The sequence below is a fragment of the Lepidochelys kempii genome, chromosome 6, assembly GCF_965140265.1.
Source record: "Lepidochelys kempii isolate rLepKem1 chromosome 6, rLepKem1.hap2, whole genome shotgun sequence".
Taxonomy (NCBI): Eukaryota; Metazoa; Chordata; order Testudines; family Cheloniidae; genus Lepidochelys; species Lepidochelys kempii.
Window position 1 is genome coordinate 17,286,854 of NC_133261.1, and position 23,041 is coordinate 17,309,894.

Genomic DNA, 23,041 nt, shown 5'->3' on the forward strand with positions numbered 1-23,041 from the left:
GCCAGGAGAAAGGAAAACAGTGCTTCAGTGAAGGAGAACTCCTGGAGGAACAGAGCATGGCAGCTAGCAGCTTCCTCAAGCCAACCCCCAGCAGCCAGGTCTGAGTCAGTCAGAGCCCAGGAGAGGAAAGAAGAAGGTGGGATTTGAGTTCTCTGCTGCCAGGAACAATTCAATAAAAGCTGCAGGAAGGGGCAAGTACAGGAGAATTCTCATCCTACATTTGCACAGGAGGCACCAGGAGCTACACAATCCCCAGGTAAACTGATACAGGGCCCTGCACGCCAGGGCTCCCCGGGATGGTCTGAAACCAGAAGGACATGCAGTGCTGGCAACAGGCCAGGAGAAAAGCTGTTAGACATTAGGATAAAGCAATGTAACAAGTGTAAAGAGTTCTGTCTGTTCTCTGCACCCTCTCCATCATACATGCACTGTGGGTTACTCAGCCTTAGGAAAAGGGGCTCTATGTTCTGTGAGGGGAGAGGGCTGTTCCTTCATCACAGCTCAGGGCTGGATCTGTTTGGTCAGAGTGCCGTAAGACAGCTATTCAGACTGCCCCTGAGACCTGGTCTAGTGCACATCAGAAGGTCTGCGGCCAAGCTCAGATTGCGGTTCAATTTCTCCACACAGAAACATGGCACCATACGCTCCATACTCAGATCTTTAAGTTGTTCCATTCTACTACTATCACAATGGGAGTGGTGGGGTTTTAGGACATATTCCCTCCATAATACAGATTCCCTGATGGACCAGAGCCACTTGGACCACCCAGTCTGATCCCTGCATTTTGCAGGGTCTCTCACTATTTTATTCTCATTAACCTAGTCTCCAACCTTCTCTTGAACTCTGTAGCAATGGTGCCTTGACCAACCATCCCCTTCACTACTCCATTGCTCTGAGCATCCCTCTTAGACCTTCTTCTTCCTTATCTTTAAAGTTATTGCTCTTTGTCCTACCATCTTCCAAGACTGGGAATGTTCCCCTTTCTCAGTTTATATTGTTGTTACTCTGAAGGTATTTATACACCAAAGGCCAGATCCTGAGCTCAGTCACACTGGTGTAAGTCCAGAATGCCTATGCTTTTCCCTTGGCTCATGCCCAGTTCAGAGCCAAAGCCTGGAGCCCTTACTCAAGAAGAGCTTTCACTGAAGCCAATGGGAGTTTTACCAATGTTCCTCATCATCTGTCTCTGTGCACACAACCACTCACTGGGAATTGAACCCAGTTTCAAAACACAAGCCTCTATCATGTGAGCTAAAAAGGACTAACTCCATTATCTGGAGACAGTCGAAGGCTGACAACCTCTTCTACAGTCCAGCCACAAAGGGGATACGTAATACTCTCTGGCAGCATGCTACTACATAGCTCCTTCAACCTCCCCTTATGCATGTCTTCTCTTCCAATCAGTGTATCATTCCTTTGTTGTCCTTTAACGCGTGCTCTTTCGGGAAGCTTTTTCTGCTGGAACCCACAGCACAGTCGGTCAGTTCTAACCTGTGCCAATGTCACACAGAGGCCAAGTTCAAACATTAACTTTTAAACTTCAAACACGAACTTAAACAAGAAAAGGTTTATAAATTAAATCCCATCTGCAACAAAAGTGGAATGCCCATGTGGTCTGGCATCTTCACTGAGTGACCACATGGACTATACACCGGGGCTCATCGCTGATTATACCCAATGATTGCAGTTGGTATCTTGGAGGCAGTGAAGTTATAGTGCCCTCCAGAGTCCCTTTTAATCAGATGGGGCCTGATCCAAAGCCCACTGAAACTGAGGGGAGTCTTTCCAGATCAAAGGCCAGGAGATGTTGGGGTGTCCTGATCTTCTCTGACTCTTTTCAACTGTCTGTAAAAAGAACTCCAGTTTCCAGCATTTGCTGAGAAATTCCAGGAACATTTCCAGCATCACTCCATGCAGCCCAATAGGGATTTCCTGGGATTTCTCAGCATTTAACCACCGTCACATCCTTCTCAGTCCCCACGCCTCTGTGCTGGATGCTGACTTCACTCCTTAGCTGTGAAAGTAGCTAGGATGGCCATGAATCAGGCAGGAAGAATCAGAGAGATTGGAAATGTGACACCAAATGTTCAGGAAGGCTTGTGAGCCTGTTTATCTTCTCTCCCCCACTAGCAAGGGATTTAAACAGACAAACGCACCAAAAAATAAAAGAAGAAGCCTGGCCTATGTTTTCTGAAGTGAGGAGTGATTTGGGCTGCCTGGTTTTCGAGACATATTAAAGGGAGAAGATTTTCAGAGAGTGCCGAGCACTCACACTCCAGAAACCAGGCCTCTCTATAAGTTGGGCCCAAAATCATTAGTCACTTTTAGGCATTTGTCCCAAAGAGTATTGTAAGTGGGACCTTCAATTCACGTTCCGGCATTAACAGGATTAAAAAAGTTACTGGCTAAACTCCAGCCACAAAGCCATTAGTAACCAGGGGAGTTAGTAACTTGTTAATGGATCAGAGATATTTAATCATTGGCTAAAAATCACTTACGTTACAATTTGTGACCGGAACCCGCTGTGAGAAGAGACAAAAGAACAAAAGGCAACCAGTCAGGATACACACAGGACGGCTTGGTTTTGGCATGGAACTAACACTCACAGAGTGATTTGTTTTGAGAAGAGAGAGAATGTGGAACAGCTTGCCATGCAGTCTATGTGTCATTCAGGTCATTGCCTCGTGACATGACAGATGACCTTTGGCTTGGACCAAGCTGACCTAAACACAACAGCTAAGTGAAATCCTCTCTCTTGGTCAAGAAACATAAAGCTCAGGAGTCTGACCCCTCTCTGTTTGCAGTGATACTGGATTGAACCATTTCCTGCCACCGCCTTCCTGGGGGAACTGAGGCCCTGTAACATCAGGAGCACAGACAGACAAGTGATTCCCAAGCTGTCACAGTAGTAACTCTGAAAACAGTCGATGCAGCTCTCAGGAGGGGTTGGGGTGAAACACAGGGAGGAGAGATGAGTGAGCTCATTTTGCCACATTTCAAACCCACCTAGAGCATCATGGGTTCAAAAATGTGATGTGAACTTGGACACTATGGGACACATGCATAGGAGAAATTGCAAGAGGGGAGGAATAAAAAACACCACCTGCAGGTCACCCCGTCCTGCCGGCTCAGCTTCTGGGGGTTCTCCTATCCACAGTACATAGCAAATTCTACCCTTGAGAGATAATGTTTTCAAATGACTCACCCTTGGATGACTCCCCCCGCCCCGAGTTTAAGTTAGAGGAAGAAAACATTCAGTAAGTTTGTGAACTCCAAATAGTTTTTCCAGCCCCCAAAAATGATTCAGGACTCCAAGGCCTCAAACTCCATGTGGTTCAACCAGCCCCTAGTGGTAAGTGCCTGGATCCAGGCCAGCTGCTGGCCTTGGTTTGGGATGGGAAAACACACTGTGAAATATTAGCTAAAGAGGCGTTTCTACACCAGACTACTCAGCTACTACCCAGTACTGCTCAGATGCTCAGGTGATGGGACCCCTAGAGAGACCTGAGATAGCGCTCTAGAGACACAGCTGAAGACTGAGCAGATGTGTGGGATGGAAGCTGCCGTAGCCTAGGAGGAGACTGGATGTGAGAGGAGTCAGCGATGACTAAGGGAGCACCTGGGAAGTTCCTTACTTTGGTCCGCCACATTCCATTGCCGACACCTTCACCACGGGCAGCGTCTGGGTAGCCACAGGCTCTATGGTGAGTGTGTTCTGCTCCACGGCCTCCCGCACCAGCTCTGATAGCTACAGCAAGAAACACAGAACTGAATTCAGATCGGCAAAGCTCATGTCCGGTGAGGTGGCGACTGCGCCCCTCCTCAGCATCAGTACAGCCTGAATGTCTGAGCAGAACGATCCCCCAAGTCCTTGCTTCTGCTCCAGCGCTCACCTCCTGTTTGGTGAAGTCTAGACAGGGCCCCACATCTTCCCGGTAAATCCTCTCCAGGAAAGAGCAGGATTTTTCCAGAGTCGGGGATTCCTTCCAGGCCTGGAACTCGGCGAACAGGATGGAGTCAACCTGCAGCGAGTGTCAGGGGAGACAGAGGAAGAGAGAAGGTGTGGGATTGGGGAGAGGGGGAAAGACACCACAAGAGTTAGCACAGCTATTCCCCAACTACAAGGCTGCCTTGGAACTGCAGAGAAAAGCAGGATCGCCCCCAGGGGAACCTCTGCATCTGCCTTGTCTGCCACCCACATCACCATCTCTGTGACAGATTAACATGCCAAGTGAGGGTAGCTCAATCTGAGGCCTGTGAAATGCCCGAGTTCCCCAAGGGCAAGGCAGAGTTCCCACTGGGGGAGGCAGCCAGAGAGCGAGTGAATAGACCAAATTCCCCTCTCATCCCAGGGCTAGCCCATGATGGCAACGAAGTTCAGGACATAAAGGCAGAATCCCCTCGGAGAAAGAGGTCAATACAGCAAAGGAGTGAGTCAGGGAAAAGTTTTCAGTGAATAGCCATCACCATTTCTATCCATTTGTGTAGCAGGTGTGCTGGCCCTTTAAAGACAGGTCCAAACCCAGCAGCCTCGGAGCTGCGGCAGCCCAGAACTGAGGAATTCTGAGAGGAGCTGTTCCCAGAAGTGATGGGGATTATAGGCAGCAGGGCATGCACAGAAGGGAAAGTAGGGTATAAGAAGCAGCCTTCCTTCAGAGCACCAAATGGCTACATTTGTTATGGGTTCTCTGCAGAGAGGGAGCTTTCCAGGGCCTGGGAGCTGCTACACATATTCCCCTTTGCAGATGGGACTCAAATTCACAGCTGTGAGGGACCCACAGCAAATCTTGCCTCTTCCCTAGTCTCTCTCATTTTATATCCTGCTTCCCTGCCTGCTCCCAGCATGCCCTACAATTCCCATCAGTCCAACGCCAAATCCCAGCATGCCTCGGCTCTAGGCTGCAGCAGTGACAGGACTGTGCTGGGCCTGGCCCTATCCTTAAACAGCCAGCAGACCCTGTTATAGTTTGTTAAAGGAACATGGGGAGGGGGAGGGAGGAACAAAACAAGCCCAGCATGAAAAAAACATAAGTGAACAAAGCAGCCCAGTCTGTCCTGACAGTGCACTAGCTCTATGCTATGGAGACTGCTCACCTGGTGCCAGGAGACAACTCCAGCGCCACAATATGGAAGTCAATTAGAGAAACAAAACAAAACAAAAAAAAAATGGATGTTAGTGTCAAAGAAAGGTAGAGCTGAAAGGCTGAAGCTGGGAGAGGCTGATGAATCCCACCCTCCGCCTAGCCTGTCCTCTGTGCCACATCTGTTCTAGCTCAGAGGTTACCTGCCGCAAGGAGGACGACGAGGAAGAGTCTCCCACCAGGGCCTGCCAGCCTGGCTCATAGGTGATGTGGATGGCCTTCCCCGGGACAATACAGAGGAGCAGAGAGAGAAGAGTGGGCACCCCAAACTTTGAAGGACGAGTGGAGAGAAGAGAGACAGACAAGGAAACAGTTCAGAGGGGCAGGCAGAGAAAGAAAGGCAAAAATGTGAGACAGACGATACAGAAAAATCGAGTTCTGCCCGTTAGCATGCCGAGTGCCTCTCAAAAGGTCCTAGGTTCTTCAGCATTTCCTTGGCCTATGATTTCAGAAGCGACCAGTGATTTGGGGTTGCTCAGTTTTTGGGTGCCCAGCTTGAGCTGCCTTAAAGAAACCCAATTTTCCCAACATGTTGCACAACCCTGAGGCCCCATAAGTGTGTCTCAAGTCAGGCACCTAAAAACAGAGGCATTCAAATTCACTAGTCACATTTTTTAAAATGTAGGCCCTGGATTTTAGGCAGCTGGTTAGCTGCACCAATGGAAATCCCTTGTGTAGACACAGTTTACACCAGAGCAAGGGCGCAGTAGGGACCTTGCCAGGATTATGCATTTAGTGAGCAAGAAAGGGGAAATAATTACCATCTTTGGTATTCTACAAGCACCTTCCAGCCAAGAATTTCCCATTGATTACAGACCTTCGGTGACTGACCCTCGTAACTATAGCAAGCAATTGACAGCATCAGCAAACACAGCCCTTTGTTGTTTATGAACTGCACGCAAACAGAGCAGGACTTTTACAAGTTTGTCCCCAAGTCACAATTGTTCAGCTAATGCCTGGCACTGGCTGCGCTAGCTTTTCAGCTGTTCGATATCAGCAAGTCAATAGTGCAGCTACCTGACTGGACACCTGAGTCATAGGCTATTGCTTCTGGTCCCTGATTGGATCACCTTGTTTAGCAGCTCACTGGAGTTTTGATTCATGCAGGGAGAGGAGCCTCTTTCCCTATTGCCACAAGAAGGATCCTTCTATTTGGCTACATACTCGGACTTCAGATTTCAACATATCTGGGTTCTTTCTTACCTGAGCAAGAGAAAGGTAGATGTAAACCAATGAAGCAAGACTTCATGGTTATTTAACAGACCCTTCCTTTGATTCTCTCCTCATGTTCACACACAGACTGTATGTGTAATTCTAATCCCATACACGGTGATATTAGCAGCTGCTGAAGTGCAGACTGAATCCACCCATCCCTACTGCCATTCATTGAAGTCACTGTCAGACAAATGAGCCATCCGAGAGGTCAGCCTAGTCCTCTCTGGTCACCTCTTCCTGGTCTGATTAGCTGTCTCACTTCCTGGCTGCGTTCTAGGTACAAGCCAGATTGGCCAAGTGCCTCCCTGCTCTTGAAATGCTTCCATGCTGCAGACACCAATGCTCCTGGTGGTGGAGGCAAAGCACATGCAGCCCCCACTGCAACCACGTGTTTTTTCTTCCTGCTCAAATACCAAAACTTGCTTCCTCGTCCCTCCAGCTCTCACACCCACAAGGAGTTTTCCAGATGGCCGTGTAAACACTCGTGCAAAGGTGTGTTCACACAACTAGTCACAACACTGTTTGCAGAAAGATAAATTCTGGCAGACCCATGTTGTACTCACATCAGTGTTTAGGGAGACCAAATGAAAGGGGCCACAAAACTCAGTGAAGGAAATTAATAGGATTTTAGTTGAAACAACAGCCACAAAAGCTGTTTGTATTTATTTGCCTGGCTCTATCCAGGAGGCAGGCAATACCTGCTTTGCAGGTAGAGAAACTGAGACGTAGGGAGGAAAGGTGACTTGCCCAAGGTCACACAGTGAGGCAGTGGCAAAGCCAAGGAACAGAAAGCAGAAATTCCGACTCCCAGTCCTGGGCTCTAACCACTAGTCCACACTAGACAGATGGGAAATCAAAGCAAACAGCATTAGTCAGAGCAGCCGTTAGACTGCAGAGGCAGATCAGGAAAGCCAGTTCTCAGTAGTTGCTTACGGCCTGATGCCAGCACAGCTACGAGCCTTATCCATACAGCCAGGAAAGTCCTGCAAAGGCATGCAGGTTGCTTCCAGAGGTTCTCTCCTGAACCCAGACTGGAGTTAATCCTGTAAGGGGAAGTCCCCACAGTCTGGGATTTTGCCAAGAAACCTCCAGCTCCCAGCACAGCAAGACTCAGAGGACTCTTAATCCACGAATGGCATTACAGTGAACATCGCTGAAACCGCGGAGCAGGGGAAAGGCTGTGGGCTCTGCAGACCTCAAGGGAATCCCTGAGAAGATCCCTCCACCAGCTCCCTCCCCAGCATGTGGGCTCAAGCCCACGCAGGGCCAAGAGCTGATGTGGTGAATGGATTTCACCCACCTCTTTGCACTCGTTGCTGACCGACTCCAGGGGCAGGCTCTGGCTGGTGGCTGCGACTACTGCACTGCTGGCACTCTTGTTCCGCCCGTGCCCTTTCCTGAAGACAGCTTTGGAGGGGCTTTGGAGCTGGGGATGCAACTCCCGGTTTGGAGAGGAAGGTGTGGAAGTGATCACCAGAGTTTTCAAAGCAGTCACCTCTGCTTGCAGCATGTCGATCTGGGAGACCAGGAGAGTCAGCAACGCCACCACCTCCACCCAGCAGAGTCCCATGCACCGCACAGGGAATGCATGCTCAGGATCCCGGGGCGTCCGCACCACCCAGCCACCCACTCAGCCTAGGAGACATCTCTTGATCCATCCACAGCGTCCGCCCAGCTCTTCCACCCCCTGCTCGTCCCAGAATCTCAAACCAGGGAGCAGGGTCTGTGCAGATCAGAAACAACTTGCAGAGCCTTCCCTGCCCCTCCCAATCCACATCCCCCCAATGGCTCAGGCTCTGCAGGCAGGGCATATTTAAGTCTTGTAGCCAGAGACCCCTTCCCTGATGAGACATCAGCAGCAGATGTAGCTCCATGCCCCCTTGGTACATCCTGATCAGGGAATCCTGTCCCTAACTCCTATCTCCCCAGACTCCCTTATCCATGGTGCCTCAAAGCAGCAGCTTGTCCTGCACTAGGCAACAAACTGCAGCTAGGTGAAGCTGCTGGTCAGTTCTGTGCTTGTGGGAGCCCAGGTGAAATTCAGGGCCCTGTTTTTCACAGGAGAGTTGGATCTGCTGCTGGTTTCAATGGCACGTTTCCCCACATTCAGTAGCAGCTGTGCGGTGAGCTGAGAGACCTGCTGACTGTCTAGAGGCCAGTAGTCCAGGAGGTCCCACTGGGAGGAGACTGGATGGGATGTGACCCTCAGCTACGTTGCTATCCCCCTGCCCACAGGCAGCCCTGTGTCTGTACAGCAGGGGGATGGGATTGGAGAGTCCTCACCTTTCCTCGGGCCTCCCTCAGCTGCTTCTCTGATGCAGCCTGCTTAGTGTTTGCATCTCTTACCATCTTGTGCGCTTCCTGCAGCAGAGGGAGAACGTGTTACCTCCTACTCATCGCAGCCAGAGTCCCAGCTACACACAGCCCCTGCGATGAGCAAACCCACAAAGCCAAGCAACACATTCTACCCTGCACCCTGGCGTTTTACATGCGGCTCAGCAGTTCTCCTGGGGGGCAGGGTACTCAAGGGTCCCCCTAGCGAGTGTGGCAGCCTTCCCAAGGACAGCGGGGAGCTCAGAGCACAGTGCCCCCGGCGCAGGCCTGTCTCCAACTGGCACAATAAGGCCCTAACCTTCCTCTGTCCAGTGCTAGGCATTTGAGTGTCCTGGGCTGCTGGAAGATAGGATTTTACTGGCCTGTGAACTCATCATGAGCCATGGCACAAGAACGTGGGTCCTTTCATTGTGCACCCTCTCCAGCAGAATGCAGTAAAGCAGCTCCCAGGGGTGGTGCACTGAGGGCATTGTGGTGCCTCTCTCCAGGCAAGGGCTGGGTGCTGGCATCTGGGAGAGGGTTGGGGAGCAGCAGGCAGCCTGTAGAATGGGCCACATGAGAACAGCTGCAGCAAGCCCAGGGCACAGCTAGGGCACCAGCGAAAGGACTAAACTGCCTAGCTTCAGCAGCAACAGAAGCAACAGTCGAATAAACCAGCTGCTTTGGGGGGAGCAGGACACAAACACCCAGACTTTCCTAGACTAGATCCTGCCTCAGACACCGCTGGCTGAAAACCGAAGTGTAACGAATACACGTGCTGCTTCATGTTTCCTGCCAGAGCGGCTGGGGTGCCTGGAGGTGGAGTGGGGGAAGGCAGAACGCCTGTTCCCCATGCCAGTGCCCTGCATGCTGCCCCTCCCCATTAACACAGGTGCCAGCTTGCACCATGCTCTGCCATCCTGCATATGCAATCGGGCAGCTCTACTGTTCAGACTGGGAAGGGCTAGCCATGGATGCCCGAAACCCTGAGGCGTGGGCAAAGTGAGGAGAGAGCCTGTCCCAAGGGGGACAGTGAGTGATCTCCGTTTAGGGAGTAACTGGGGAAGGGGGAGGGAAGTGGTACCTCGAACAGACTGGCTGTCAGCTCCTCCAGCTCCTGCTCCAGCTGCTCTCGGACCTTTGACAGCCTCTCACATTCCTCATCCTTCAGCTTCAGCTCCTGCAGAGGGGAAGCCCGGGGACTTCGGCATGCTGGACAGAAGCACATGCCAGGCCCCAGTACGCTCTGCAGACAGCACCACCCTCTTCCACCTGCCTCATTCTCTCCCGCTGCATCCTGCTGCCCCCTCCCACTCTGCGCACACTGACGCTACCCCTCCCCCTGCCCCACATCTGTGCGGATTCCAGCCCCACCTTCCCCACTCACCCCCAACCACTCCAGACGCTCACTCTGGGCTCTTTGTTAGTACCCTAACAGGGTGTGCTCCCACCTTCCAGCCCATGGAAACTCCTGCTCCGTCTACCCTTTTCACTCCTCAATTCCCGGTCTGTGCCCCCGTCCCCTGGTGTGCTTGTCTCCCCCCATATACACACCCGCGCCCAAGGCTTTACCTTCTGGGCTCTGTGGAGCTCCTCCTTCAGGAACTCGGATCCCTTCTCACGGATCTCCACCGAGGAGCTGCGCAGGCGGGAGACATTGAGCTGCGCTGTGGATTGGCCGTCATCTCCCCCACCTGCCTCCCTGCAGCGTGGTTCCAACTGTGGCAGCTCCTTCCCACCGCTGGATGATGCCAGCGGCTTCCACTGTCCCACCGCCGGTTGCTTCTGGAGCTGCTGGCTGCCTTCCTTGAACGGGGCCTGGCTGGGAAACATGAGCCAAGGGTCAGAGATCCAGGGTGTGGACAGCGCCAGGATCCAAGCACCTTATGGCCCCACCCAGATCTCATCATTTAAGGGGTTCTCCATAGAAAGCTCTCCCCACAGTGGAAATGAGCCTTCGGCTAATGGCCAGCACTGAGAGGGATTGCGATACCCAGGGAATGATAATGCTGGAGGAAGAGTGTATAGGTCTCAGGAGCGTGGAAGGGTGAGGGGGCGACATGGGGTGGATGTGCCACTTGAGACAAGAACACAGAGCAGGCTAATCCGCAGCTCAGGTTATAAGATCACTGCAGAGTTGAGGGGTCTCCAACAGCATTTGCAGGCCGGCTGGATCGTGTCATGCTGGTGTCTCGCCCCACTGCGCGCACGGCTCTTCCCCTGGCTTGGTGATCCACGGAGGAGATCGACAGTGCTGGACAGACCAGGGCAGCACACATATCTGGCCTGCTGCCCTACGGGAACAGGACAACCATGCAAGATGTTAATTGCAGACAGGTCGAAGGGCTGAGAGGGCGTTAACGGCAGGGGTCAGCCTCATCCCAAAACAGCCAAGGGACTGCTGGGGCTCCATTCTTAAGGGACCTGTAACTCAGGGGCTAATCCACCACTCCAGAAACTGAATCCACCTCTCTAGAGGCAAGATCAGGAAGGGGAGGCAACTCACAGGCTTCATCTCTCACCATTCCAATTCCAGGTGCCCTGGCATTTGGGGAAGAAGCACAGACTCCCACAGTGCCAGAGTCTCTCTAAAGAGTGCTGAGGGATAACGCAAGGAGCATCAGGCAGGATTAGCTCAGAGGAACTGCTTTTGCTCTGTGGGTGGCAGCGCTGGGTTCACTCTCCCTCGATGAAGGGCCTTCTAGGAAGGGAAAACCCTAAACAAGCCACTTCCCCCCATCCAGCTCTTCGAACAAGGACCGGGACAGAATCACCAGGGCACACACTGGGTGCAGGAGCCCATTATAAGAGCCAGGTTATTGTCAAAGGGAGATTAGGGTTAATGCAAGGGAAGGGATGGCAGAGAGGCCACCCCACCCTCTGTATCTGTGCTGTCACTCTGCCCTCAGCTGGCACCCAGCCAGGGAGAACTGAACAGCCCAGGGAGAGATCACAGTTCCTTGGGAGGAATAAAAGCAGAGGTGCCATTTAGAGGGGGGGCTCCTCCCCCACCCCAAGTTTCGTACAGGAGATGAGCTCCCATGCAGAGCTCTTAAGGGCAGCACAGCCCGAGTGTGGAATGTGAGTTCTGCAGAGGAGACCTGCTGCTCCAAGCTTGTGGCCCTGGGGCAGAGAGTCAGTATTTTGTTTACAAACAGAGGCAGAGTGATTAAGATAAGAAAGGGCTGGTAATTAAATTAAGGATCTGGAAGTCATTAGATGGGCCTGTAAAACAGAAATCCCTCTGCAGGGGGTGGCGGGTGTTGCAGGGGATGCAGAAGAAATACAGCCAAGCCTTCTAAGCCAAGGTTACATTCAGAAAAGTGGGAGACTTGGGGGGGGGCACTTGAAAAGAAGGGGCCAAAACCCAGGGAAGGGATAGCCGTGGTATAGAGAAGTTCCCACTCTACCTGTGGTACTTATGTGGCCCCATTACCATAGTATCTGAGCGCCTCAAAATGTCTAACCTATTTCTCCTCACAGCCCCTCAGTGAGGTAGAGCCATGTTGTTATCCCCATTGTACAGATGGGGCACTGAGGCACAGAGAGACTAGAGGCTAGATTTTCAAAGGTATTTAGGCACCTAGTAGGATTTTCAAAAGCACCTAGAAGGTTAAGTGCTTTGTAAACCCCATTAAATGCCTAGCTGCATCTTTGGATGCCTAAAAACCTTTGAAACTCTGTCCCTAAGGCATACAGGAAGTCCATGGGGGAAGTAGAACCCAGGTCTCTCAGGGCTAGTTCCTTATCCACTGGACCAGCCTCTCTCTCCGCTATATGCTGCAAAAAAAAAAAAAAAAGGAGGATTCTGATAGATGGGAGCAAAATCAAGAAGGCCAGTTCTCTGAGACTCCAGCAAACGGTCCGAGGCAACTGGGAAAGATATCATGGTTAACAGCATGAAAAGCAGCACAGAGGGCAGGAAGGATGAAGAAAGAAAGAGAGGGAGAATAAGAGTCAGATGAGAGAAGATCGCTTAAGCCCCAAGGGGTGGCAGGTTCTGCCCCAGGCTAGGCTGTAGAGCACTGGCTGCTGTGCAATTTTACATTTTAATTGAAAATCATTTTATCATTTTTTGTTCTGAGTTTGAGAAAAGGAAGGAATGAGAAACTGCCGTATGAGTATCAGATGCGTTTATGCCTCAAATTCTTAGGGTTTCAGCTATAACCAGGCCAATTCCAGAACAAAGAACAGAAATTGCATCCAAAGAGTCCATAGAGTCGACGATTATTGTCATGATTTGCATTATTCACTGGGCACCATCTGTGTGCTCAGCAGAATATGCCAGGAAATGTAGTCCCTGAGTTAATGTGTATAAAATGTGTAGCCCTGGATAAGATGGCTCAGATATTTAAGTATGAAGTGTATAGTTACTGAGCATCCAATGAAGTGAGCTGTAGCTCACGAAAGCTTATGTTCAAATAAATTGGTTAGTCTCTAAGGTGCCACAAGTCCTCCTTTTATTTTAATATCTATGAGTGAAGATGCTGACTGCAACAGAAGTTTTACTTGATTAAGGACTAGAAGATTTGACCCTCCAACTTTCTTTCAAGAGGAAGAGCTGCCCAGAACTCCTCTGCCTGTTTATTTTTCTTTCCTGCCTGCAGTGGCCCTGATAGACCTCAGAAGTCTCAAATTTTTTCTCAACTTTAAAATGTGGCATTTTCTTGGTGTTTGGTTTTAAATAGTCTCCTGTGAAAACTGCAACGCAATCACTGTAGTGTTGTGCTTAAGAGACTTCTGGAAAGTAACTAGCCTTTAAACTGAAATCACAGAGTCGCCAACTCTCATGATTTTGTCATGAGTCTCATGATAATTATTGTTTTCCTTAAAGCCCCAAATGCTGGAATCAAGTGGATATGTGATGATTTCAGCCTTCATTCTTAAAAAAAAAAAAAGAAGAAGAAGTTTCGAGCCCTAGGGGCTGTGGAAAAAGCTTAAAAATGTGATCCCAGTGCACCCTAAAGGCTTGAGAAGCAGAAGGCAAAGAAAAAGAACACCAAATCTATTATTTTTACATAATCTCATGAGTTTAAAGCCAATCTCGTGATTTTTGGTGAGCCTAATTCATGATTTTTGAATGTATGTGGTTGGCAATACTGTGAAAGTGACTTGAAAGTGTCAGTTTCATTCCTGTTTAAAGTCAGTTTCTAGTCTATTATCTGTAGTGGGGAAACACCCCTAGAGCCCCAGGCAGGTGCAGTATAAACTCACGGGGCCTTGCCCCAATAGGATGTTTCCAAATGTTAAATGATCTATTCCAAGCTTGGCGAACTGCTAAAAAGTGATAGAAAGTCACCTAGACTTTTCTACAATTGTTGTATTCAATAGTTCGTAACAAAGTAAGAATATACATTTAATTTTTAAACCTAACCAGTGTCCCTTAAGTGACTTGACACAAGATGTTAGAACATGTTAGTATGAGAGCTGAGTGGGTCTAATATTTATTTAATTTTCTTTCTTTATATAGGAATTAGATACGGTGCTCCTGTAAGATATTTCTAAGTTATTATCTGCAAAACAACTCGAGTCTTCAGGTGCCTACGTAGTCCCTGGAATCACGCTTAAAGTTGCCTGCCCCACCCCAAAATCTGAAATGACGTTAGTGAATAAAAGCCTCCGTTATTCACAGCAAGGGAATTTTCCAAACCCAGACTCAGCCCAGCTGAACCCTTGGGGAAACAGAGATTGGAAAGAGAAGCTGTGTGTATTAGCAAGTCATGAACCACCAGGGCCCGAGGGTGAAATACACTGCGGCAAAGTTCCCAACTAAGACACAATGCAGGTTGCTTTAAAATGACATGAGCAATGCGTCCTTACAAGGGGAAAGACGGTCCTGTGGTTGGAGACTGGGCTGGGAGTCTGAGGATCTAATCCCAGCCCCATCCCTGATTTACTGAGTGGCTTTGGGCAACTCACTTCACCCCATTCGTGCCTCAGTTTCCCTATCTTTAAAATGCAGGTAATTTACACCTCTAGCTGACATGGGTGTTGCAAAGATAATTAACTCATTCATGTCTGTACAGCACTTTGAGAATACTGACTATGTATAAGCGCTAAATTACAGTCCCGGATACATTTTTATATGAAATAAGACCCCACAAGAGAGAGTTGTGGTCTCTTTTCAAAGCCTTGGCCTCGATTTTTAAGGTCTCACCTGCAAGATCCACATGTGGAGTGAACTGCACAGAGCTCCCATTACCTCACTCTGAGGGACAAAGAACAAAGCTGACAACAGCAGGACTCAGTCCTGTGACTCCAGGGAGCCCTGGTGTTTGTGAAATGGCCTCTGCCCTGCCCCCAAACCCAGCACCATGATCCAGGATTTCTGATGGACGTAATTTAAGAGAGACACCAGCAGGTCTGTGTGGTATACAAGCAAATACACAGTGGGCCTAAAGTTAAGGGCATTGGCTCCCACCTGATCCAAAATTTCATTGTGGCAAGTGAACCCTCACCCCCTTTCACCGCAAACCCGCATTTCACACACACACACAGCAACCACCCCTGACTGAGGAGGAGCAGGCTCTATTTTTAACCAAATATTTACCACCCTCAGTCCAGTGCATTCCCACTGAGCAGATATGGGGTCCCTATTTGTCTTTTTTATTGGTTTCAGAGGCTGGCACGTACATCCACAGCAGAAACGGGGCCTGGATGCCAAGTTGAGCTCCTGCTGAAGAGACACCTCCAGGAGGCTCCTCTCTGAGGCTCAGCGGCTTTTTGTCAGGAGCTTGCCTCAGGCTCCAGAGGCAATATCCTTGTTTAGCTTCTGAGCTGGTGGGAGAAGAAGGGCTCTGGCAGCAGGGGATGTGCAGAGTTGGGGATTCCCAAGGGACTTGGATCAGGGTGACTCCAGTGTTGTCAGGGGAAGGCGAGGGAAATGCTCCAGCAGGGTCAGAACCCAGCTGTCGGGAGACGTCAGTGTGTGGCGAGAGTCCTTGGGGAGCTGGGGAACCCGTCAGGGATCTTCAACAGGGAAAGCTGCAACCCACCACTACTGTCAGACAATATGGCCACAGATACAATGTGCCATCAGAGGTCAAGATGGCTTCCAGGGGCACTGACGCAGCCAACCCCGGTGTCAATCAATAATCGTCAGTAGCCCCTTGTGGAGGCTTTGTCCTCCTCAGAGCTGGACGTGGGTAATATCAGCCTCACATTTGATCGGTGCTCTGCTGTGCCAGTCCATGGCTGTTCATCATGGAAGGGGGCAACAGAGGTGAGGATAATGGGGAGGTGGAGTAGCCTAGGGGGTGGATTTGGAGCAGGATCCAAATGCAAGAGCCAAAAGGAAGGTAAAGAGGCAAAGCAAAATCAGGAGAGAGAATAAAGAGAAGACAGAAAAAGAGAGAGGCAGAGAGAAGGGAAAAGGTCAGATGAGACGGAGGCCCAACAGATCACAATTGCTCTAGGAAGACAGCAAAGGACAAGCAGCAGCCAATGCAATTCAGAGACCCTGGTTAAAAGAGGAGAGGCGTGGTGCAGGGAAATGGGAGTAGAGAGTGGGAGGAAAAGATAAGAGCAGCAACTAATCCAAAAGCACAGGGAATGAATGCTGTTGGTGGTTAAAGGTGTATTGCACAGGGCCTGCGCCATTGACTTCTAAAGGAGCAGGATTGAGCCCACAGAAGCTTCTTTACTGGGGAGAAAGGGAAGGGCATTAATAAATGAGGAGGAGGCTAAAATGAATTATTAAAACCAAAAGGCTGAGAGAATTCCTCTTTAAAAGTTTGCATTTGGTGCATTGGCACTTTAAAAGCCAAATTCCTCTTTAAAAGTTTGCATTAAGGAAGAAAACCAGGAGAAAGGTTAGGCTGATTAGGCTGTGATGAAGATCCTATGGTGATTATTGTTTATATAGCACCATGGGCCTGATCCAAAGCTTCCTAAAGCACACAGAAAGACTCTCAGTGACTTCAGTAGGCATTGGATCCAGGCCCAAGTGAGCTAGGTTCTTCACATGCAGGTTTGAAGACAAGATCCCAGCTCTCAACTGTAGGTAAGAAGCACATAAATAATTGGTAGGTGGGGGCAGGGGGTGACAGGGAAGAGGGGCAGAATGTATCAGGACAGTTTGTATGGATGAATTCCAGGGTGCTAACAGAACTAGATAACAACTGGAAATTATATTTGAGAAATCATGGGAGAACTGGGAGAGATACCATAGAATTGAATGGGGAAGCAAATGTGGTACCCATCTTCTAAAAAGTAAGAAAGTATGATCCTGGTAATTGCTATCTGATAAATCCAGCCTATGTGCCATATAAAATAACACAAAAAATATGCAGAGAAAGAAGTCTTTACGCATCTATAGGATAATGGGATAATGGGAATGGGTTATTAAGAATAAATCATTCCAAGCAAACTGGATGGCACTTTTGATTGAATTACAAAACCAGGAGGAAGGCAGAATGTATAGCTGGGCTTTAGCAAAGCATTTGATGAGAATGTCACACAAAACGTTACAAGGCAGATCTCATTCCAGTTGGCTTGAACAGCAAAGTGCTGTCACATGGGTTGAATGAAAAGTGGCTGAAGGACCATAAACAAGGTGTAGTGAATGATAAATGGCAGCTTGGCAAGAGGGATTGGTGTCCAGAGGAACATTACAGAGATCGGCATGTGGGGCACGATTTTACTGAACAACCTCATTAACGCTCTGGAAGGGGAGGGAAGCCGTCCACTAATTTAACGTGCAGATTATACTAAATTGGGAAGTGCTGAAAACAGCAGCAAGTGAAGAAGTGTGTGGGGAAAGAATGGGCAAGAAATTAAATGAGCTTCTGCCAGAAAAAATGAAAGTTAATACTACGGAGCAAAAGTAATCCATACAGAGATACTCAACGGGTCGGAGGCACTAGGGAAGCAGCAACACACTTCGGGGCCCTGCTCCAAAGCCCACTGAAGTCGACAAGACTCTTTCCATTGCAAACCCATAGCAAACTCCAACCTAGAGAGAAGCGCACAATGCGATGCAAGCAAAAATAGGCAACTACAGTCTGGGAGTGCACAAATAGAAATACTGCATGACCAACCAGCAAGGTGACCGTTCTCCCTACATTGTGCTGGCCAGACCACACCAAGTCTGTATTATATTCAGCTCTGGGCTGCTCAAATCCCATGTTGGCAAATCAGAGAGTATTCAGAAGACAGCAAGAGAAATAATTAATGGTTTGGCTGCATTAATGTATAAGAGAAGATTAGCAAACATAAATATGTATAATTTGCCTAAATAATGACAAGGAAAATGGGATTGAGAGTCTTTGAAGGGTATAAACACCAAGGAAGGAATTAGTCAGGGTGATCTAACAGGGTATGACTAGGAGGAAAGGGATGAAGCTAATCAAAGGAACATTTAAACTGTTTGAGACAAACCCACGGCAGCATACCGCTGTAGAAATCAATGGAGCTGCACCAAAGATAAATATGGCACAAAGCAGGAAAGGGAGAGAGGGAGATCTATTCGGCTATTAACATCTCCAGTAAATGATGGGGTGGAATTCAAAAATTTTAAATTAGATTGGATAGAGTCCCGAAGAATATATTGCCAGAACAATCCTTCACCAGTCAGGAAATGAACTAGAGGGGATCTAATAGGTCTTTTCATATAAGCCTCCCCCTTTGCTTTTCTTTGTTTCTCCTTTTCATAGGATGGAGGAAAAGCTAATTCAGAGACAAATGAAGCGAGGGAAGAATTACAGGGGAAGCAGCAAGTAACAACGGTGGACCTAACAGTGATTCACTTAATGTGTTCCCAGTGACAGCTATATGAGGGACACCTTAGCTGAGAGGTGAGCAGTCAACATGAGTATTTTTTTTAGTAACCCACTAGACAACAGCTACATCCAGATACTCTGCAGCTAATGGTACAAGAAAGGTTGTCTGGCATTGTTCTATGGACAGGATACCACACTTGTAAAATCATGTTAGGGAACTAAGTTCCAGCCCAGGTCATAGCAAGCCCTGTGGTGCCATGTTTCACCAGGGGTCTCAGAGTTCTTTACCAACTTTAACTAAATAACCCTCACGCCATCCTGGAGGTAGGTATTATAGCCCCCATGCTACAGACAGGGAGACTGAGGCACAGAGAGGGTAACTGGCTTCCTCCAAGTCACACAGTGACTCAGTGGCAAAGCAAGGACTAGGACTCAAGGCACCCGAGTACCAGAGCCTATTTGCTAACTACAAGGCTGTTGCTGTATTAACAACCACATCTAGCGGCCACGTCATGCTTTGTCTCAGAGGGTATCACAGGAGGGTAAGAACCCAGGTCTTGTGATTCCCGGTCTTGAGTTCTGACTGCTAAGCCACGCTGCCTCCCTTGCACTTTATACCTACACACGACTCCCAAGCAACAATTCCAGCGATGCAATGCCAGGGTGCAGAGCTCTAGGCTCTAGCTTCCAGCCCCAGGCCTGCTAGTCTGGATAGCACAGGGCTGACTATCCAGGAATAGGGGGCAGACTTTGTGACCAGTCAGCCCCCCGGCTCCCCTACAAGCAATTTGGACAGGTGTTAAACAAAGGAAACATGAGTCTCTCCTCTGAGGGCAGGTGCCACATTGCCCATGGGCCAACAATGAGAAGGGATTGGGAGAACCCCTCCCTACCTAGCCTGCAAAGTAGGGAATGAACAAACCAGCATCATGATGGACATTTTTAGTCCTGCCTACACTATAACCACATTGCTGAGGAACCCTGCAATCCCCTAACTCAGTTTGACCCTAGCTCCACTGCAAGAAGGATCAGTACGCTCCCCATGTCGTGGGACAACCCTGCTGTAACTAGTCCCCCAGCACAGCCATTGCTACAGTGTAGACGGGATCTTGAAGTACCCAGGCGACTCGGCAGTCAAGCCTTGATCTATATTGTCCTGATGGGGCTTTGAAACCAACATTTCACTGAGACCAAGAAGGTGATGGAGGTTCAGTCCTTTTGCTGTTGCTATTGTCAGTCTGGCTGGAACCTGTGCTCTGTAGGATGGTGGGGGGTGTTTTGAAGGCTCTTCTCAATAGGAAACACTAGCTAGAAACTTTTTTTTTTTTTGTTGGATTATATAGAAAAAAAGAGAAAAATGTGCAGGATCCACAATTTTTCCAGCAGGCCCCACTCGTTTCCTGTGGTGCTGATCTGACAGTTATTTCCTGTACAAACTGCCTGCGCGTCTCTCTGGCTAAACTCTGCATTTGAGTTCACAAGGGGATCCTGGCTCTTCTATTCTGATCTCCTGCCACGGAGCAGCCTGAAATCCACACATGCAGAGACAGCAGGAGGCAGGATTCACTGTGCGGTTCGAAAGTAGAGTGTTGTCCATACTGATTTAGCACTGTGCAGCCAACCAGTCTCCACGTACATCCTCGACACACACCTGCCTCACCGGACTTGCTCAGGCACTCAGTAACACACCTCTGAAAGGCATATGCCCTGCCACAACAATAGATGCTATACTGTAGCATGCAGTTCATCTTTCTCATATTTGCTTTACAGGCAGCAAAGAGCCGGGAAGCAGGCTGGGGTGTTCGGTATACGCTGATAGTTAAGTAGCATCCAGTATTTCTATATGCAAGATGCCACACATAAATATACTCTTTTGGCACTTTATTGTGGTACATTGCCTTATTCAAAGTTTATGTTCAAAGTTTATACACACACTCCACACACACTTTAGAAGAGATCAGACCTTGAAAAATTCAACCCACGTGCTGACACTTATTAGAAACTCAAAACCAGTGGTTAGATTGGAAACACTTGGGCAACCTGAACTAGAACTGTTCCTGAAGATGCCACTATTAGCGATGGTGTAGTTTTAGTTGCTTGGAAGCTGTAAAGTCCCCCATATTTTACTCTTTCCGGGGCAAGCGTACTAAACACACACGCCACATTAACTTGCCCAGAGGCCATGAGCGAACAATGCAGTGTCTGTAGATCACACTTTAAAAAACAAAAACAAAACCAGGGGCAGTTTTCATATTAGGAAACTATTTCCTCGTTAGGTGCCCAATCCTGCTCCCACTGGAGTCAGTGGAAATGCTGACAATGACTTCAGCGGGATTCAGAATCGGACCCAAAATTCCAAGGATGACTCTTCTCCCCACCATCTCATCTCCTTTTCTCATCACCATTAACTCTCTCTCAACCCTTCAGTGTTAACCCTGTCTCTTTGCCGTTTAGCGCTCTCTCTCCCCCACGTTTCTCTTTATTCCTGTGGCACATCAGTTTCTCATCTCTCTTGTCCCTCATGTTCTTCTGTTCACACTGGTAGCTTTCCCCTACTTTGTGGATTTTGCCTTGCCCCTTTCCCAGCCTCTCACGCAGACACATCACTGTGCAGCTAAAGAGCAGTTTCTGAGGGAGAAAATAATCTCTAGTGAATAAACACGGTTTCCACGTGGAAGAAGAAGAAACTACAGAGGGCATATCTCTCTCCATGCTGCCTAAACAACTCATTTTGACACGCTGGCTGCTCCTTGGGGCCCGGGGCACAGTCGAAGGTAGCAGTGACCTCAGGAGAATGCAGCCTCCTGGATTTGCGGTTCTAGAAACTTTATGAACACTGCAGAAACTAAGGTCAGGTCACCCCCTGCTCCTCCTCTGCTGTTCTAACATGCTCCCTACTTTGGGTCTGAGCAGATCTAAACCTTTACAGACTCCAAGGGAAACAGACCCCCTTCCCACACAATCAAAGGTCTCTGCCATCCATCCATCCCTCTTTGCACACGCACACAGACAGGGGATGGGATAGATAACACAGGAAAGTGGGTCCCTGGGATCACAGTCCCAGGGACAAGAAGTTGGGGGGAGTAAGAAGCCTCCTTCCTTCCTTCCTTCCCAAAAGGCAGGCTGTCCCCAGAAGGGATCGCACAACCCCACAGCGCTCCCATTCAAGCACTGACGGAGCCATAACCAGCTGCTCCGGAACAGACCCTGAGCATTCATTCAGCACCAACATCCAAACTCTGAGCCAAAGGACCAGCGCTAGTGACGCAGAGCCAGGCACCCAACGACCCCATCGGGTGTTTCTCCCCCCGCACCTGCCCAGGGCCGTTCGCTCGTCCTCAGAGACTTTCCGCTCCTCCTTTGCAGACCTTTTGCAAGTTTCACTCCTTGCCACCGGGCTAGGAAGGAAAGGTGACCCCTGAGCGCGCCACCCCCCAGCCTGGGGCCCCCACAGCAGGCGCCCTTTGGAGCAGGGCTGGGGCACTGGAACCATTTGTACAGTGGGGGTGCGAAGAGCCATTGAACCAAACTGTAAACCCTGCATGGGATGGAAACCGCTTCCAGCCAGGGGGTGCGGCAGCACCTCCAGATCCAGCACGTATGAGCAGGGACCAGGAGCACCCAGGGGCGCACGCCCCAGAGAGAGCCGCAGGAGGCCGCCACAGGCTCAGGGAGAGGCATCCCCGGTGCGGGTCCCGCTGCGGCCAGAGGGGACAAGCCGGGGGAGGGAGGCTCCGTTCCCCCGCTCCCCTCCCGAGAAAGAGGGGGCCGGGGCGCAGGGAAGTTTTGTAGGCGGGGAGGGAGGAAGCCGGCTCCAGACCTACCCGCTCCACATGCTGGCTCCGGCCCCGGCCCCGGCCCCGCGCCGCCCGCGGCCCCTCACGCCGGGCGCGCTGCTGCCGCCATCCCTGCGCCGGGCTGGGGGCCAGCGGCGACGGCCCGGCCCCGCGCTGCAGCCGGGCGCTGCGGCAATCCCGGGAACCCCAGCCCGCCGCGCGCCGCCGCTCCAGCCTGGCTCCGCCGCCGGGGGGGGGGGGGCGAGGAGGGGATTGGAGGTCACATGACCTCCGGGCGGCTCCAATTGCAGCGTGCTCGTCCCCCTCCCCGAGCCTCATGTGACTGAGAATTCAGCCGCGAGCCCGGGGCTCTCCCCCAGGCCCGCCTGTCGTCCACGCGCCGGGCATCCTGCAGCTCCCCTGCACAGACACTGACGGTGCATTCAGCGCAGCCTCCCCCCCCCGCCCACACACACACACACACACACGCGCGCGCTGCATCGCAGGGACCCCCAGTCTCAAAAATCACTGCGACAGTCGTGCCTGGAGACTGAGATCTGCCCGTGGAAGATGGAGGAGAAAGGTCCCTGCCCCCCAATTGTATGGGCTGGCTTCAAAATTCACCAGGAAGGGTCTCTGCTTTCCTTTCCCTGCACCCAGCACAGACGCTGACAGCGCAGCTTGTTTCCTCGGGCTCCCTGAAGAGAGGGATGCTAATGAGGAAGATCAATGGGGAGGCCTGGCTGACAGCATCCTGGGCATTTTGAGTTCATCCAGAGGTGCTGGGGGTGGGGGCGCTGCCGCACCCCCTGGCTCCAAGCGGTTTCCGTCCTACACAGGGTTTACAGTTTGGTTCAATGGCTCTCAGCACCCCCGC

The 23,041-nt window shown here is 50.2% G+C and overlaps 1 protein-coding gene across 11 annotated transcripts in view; it reads right to left on the reverse strand.

Annotated features, from left to right (window-relative positions):
- The window catches only part of RAB3IL1 (RAB3A interacting protein like 1), a 69,915-nt gene that overhangs the window by 42,242 nt on the left and 4,632 nt on the right, over positions 1-23,041 (reverse strand). Inside the window, exons 1-10 of one of the 11 annotated variants that reach the window (XM_073346965.1) lie at positions 22,213-22,571; positions 10,242-10,487; positions 9,754-9,849; positions 8,640-8,717; positions 7,657-7,872; positions 5,285-5,410; positions 3,894-4,022; positions 3,636-3,748; positions 2,499-2,522; positions 674-1,491 (exon numbers count right to left, since the gene is read on the reverse strand). In XM_073346965.1, the coding sequence (XP_073203066.1) occupies positions 1,401-1,491; positions 2,499-2,522; positions 3,636-3,748; positions 3,894-4,022; positions 5,285-5,410; positions 7,657-7,872; positions 8,640-8,717; positions 9,754-9,849; positions 10,242-10,487; positions 22,213-22,503 (1,410 nt within the window). In that variant the 5' untranslated portion in view covers positions 22,504-22,571 and the 3' untranslated portion in view covers positions 674-1,400. Of the gene's footprint in view, positions 1-673; positions 1,492-2,498; positions 2,523-3,635; positions 3,749-3,893; positions 4,023-5,094; positions 5,112-5,284; positions 5,411-7,656; positions 7,873-8,639; positions 8,718-9,753; positions 9,850-10,241; positions 10,492-22,212; positions 22,577-23,041 lie in introns of those variants that run through there. The other 10 variants (XM_073346954.1, XM_073346956.1, XM_073346966.1 and 7 more) reach the window with 10 other exon arrangements.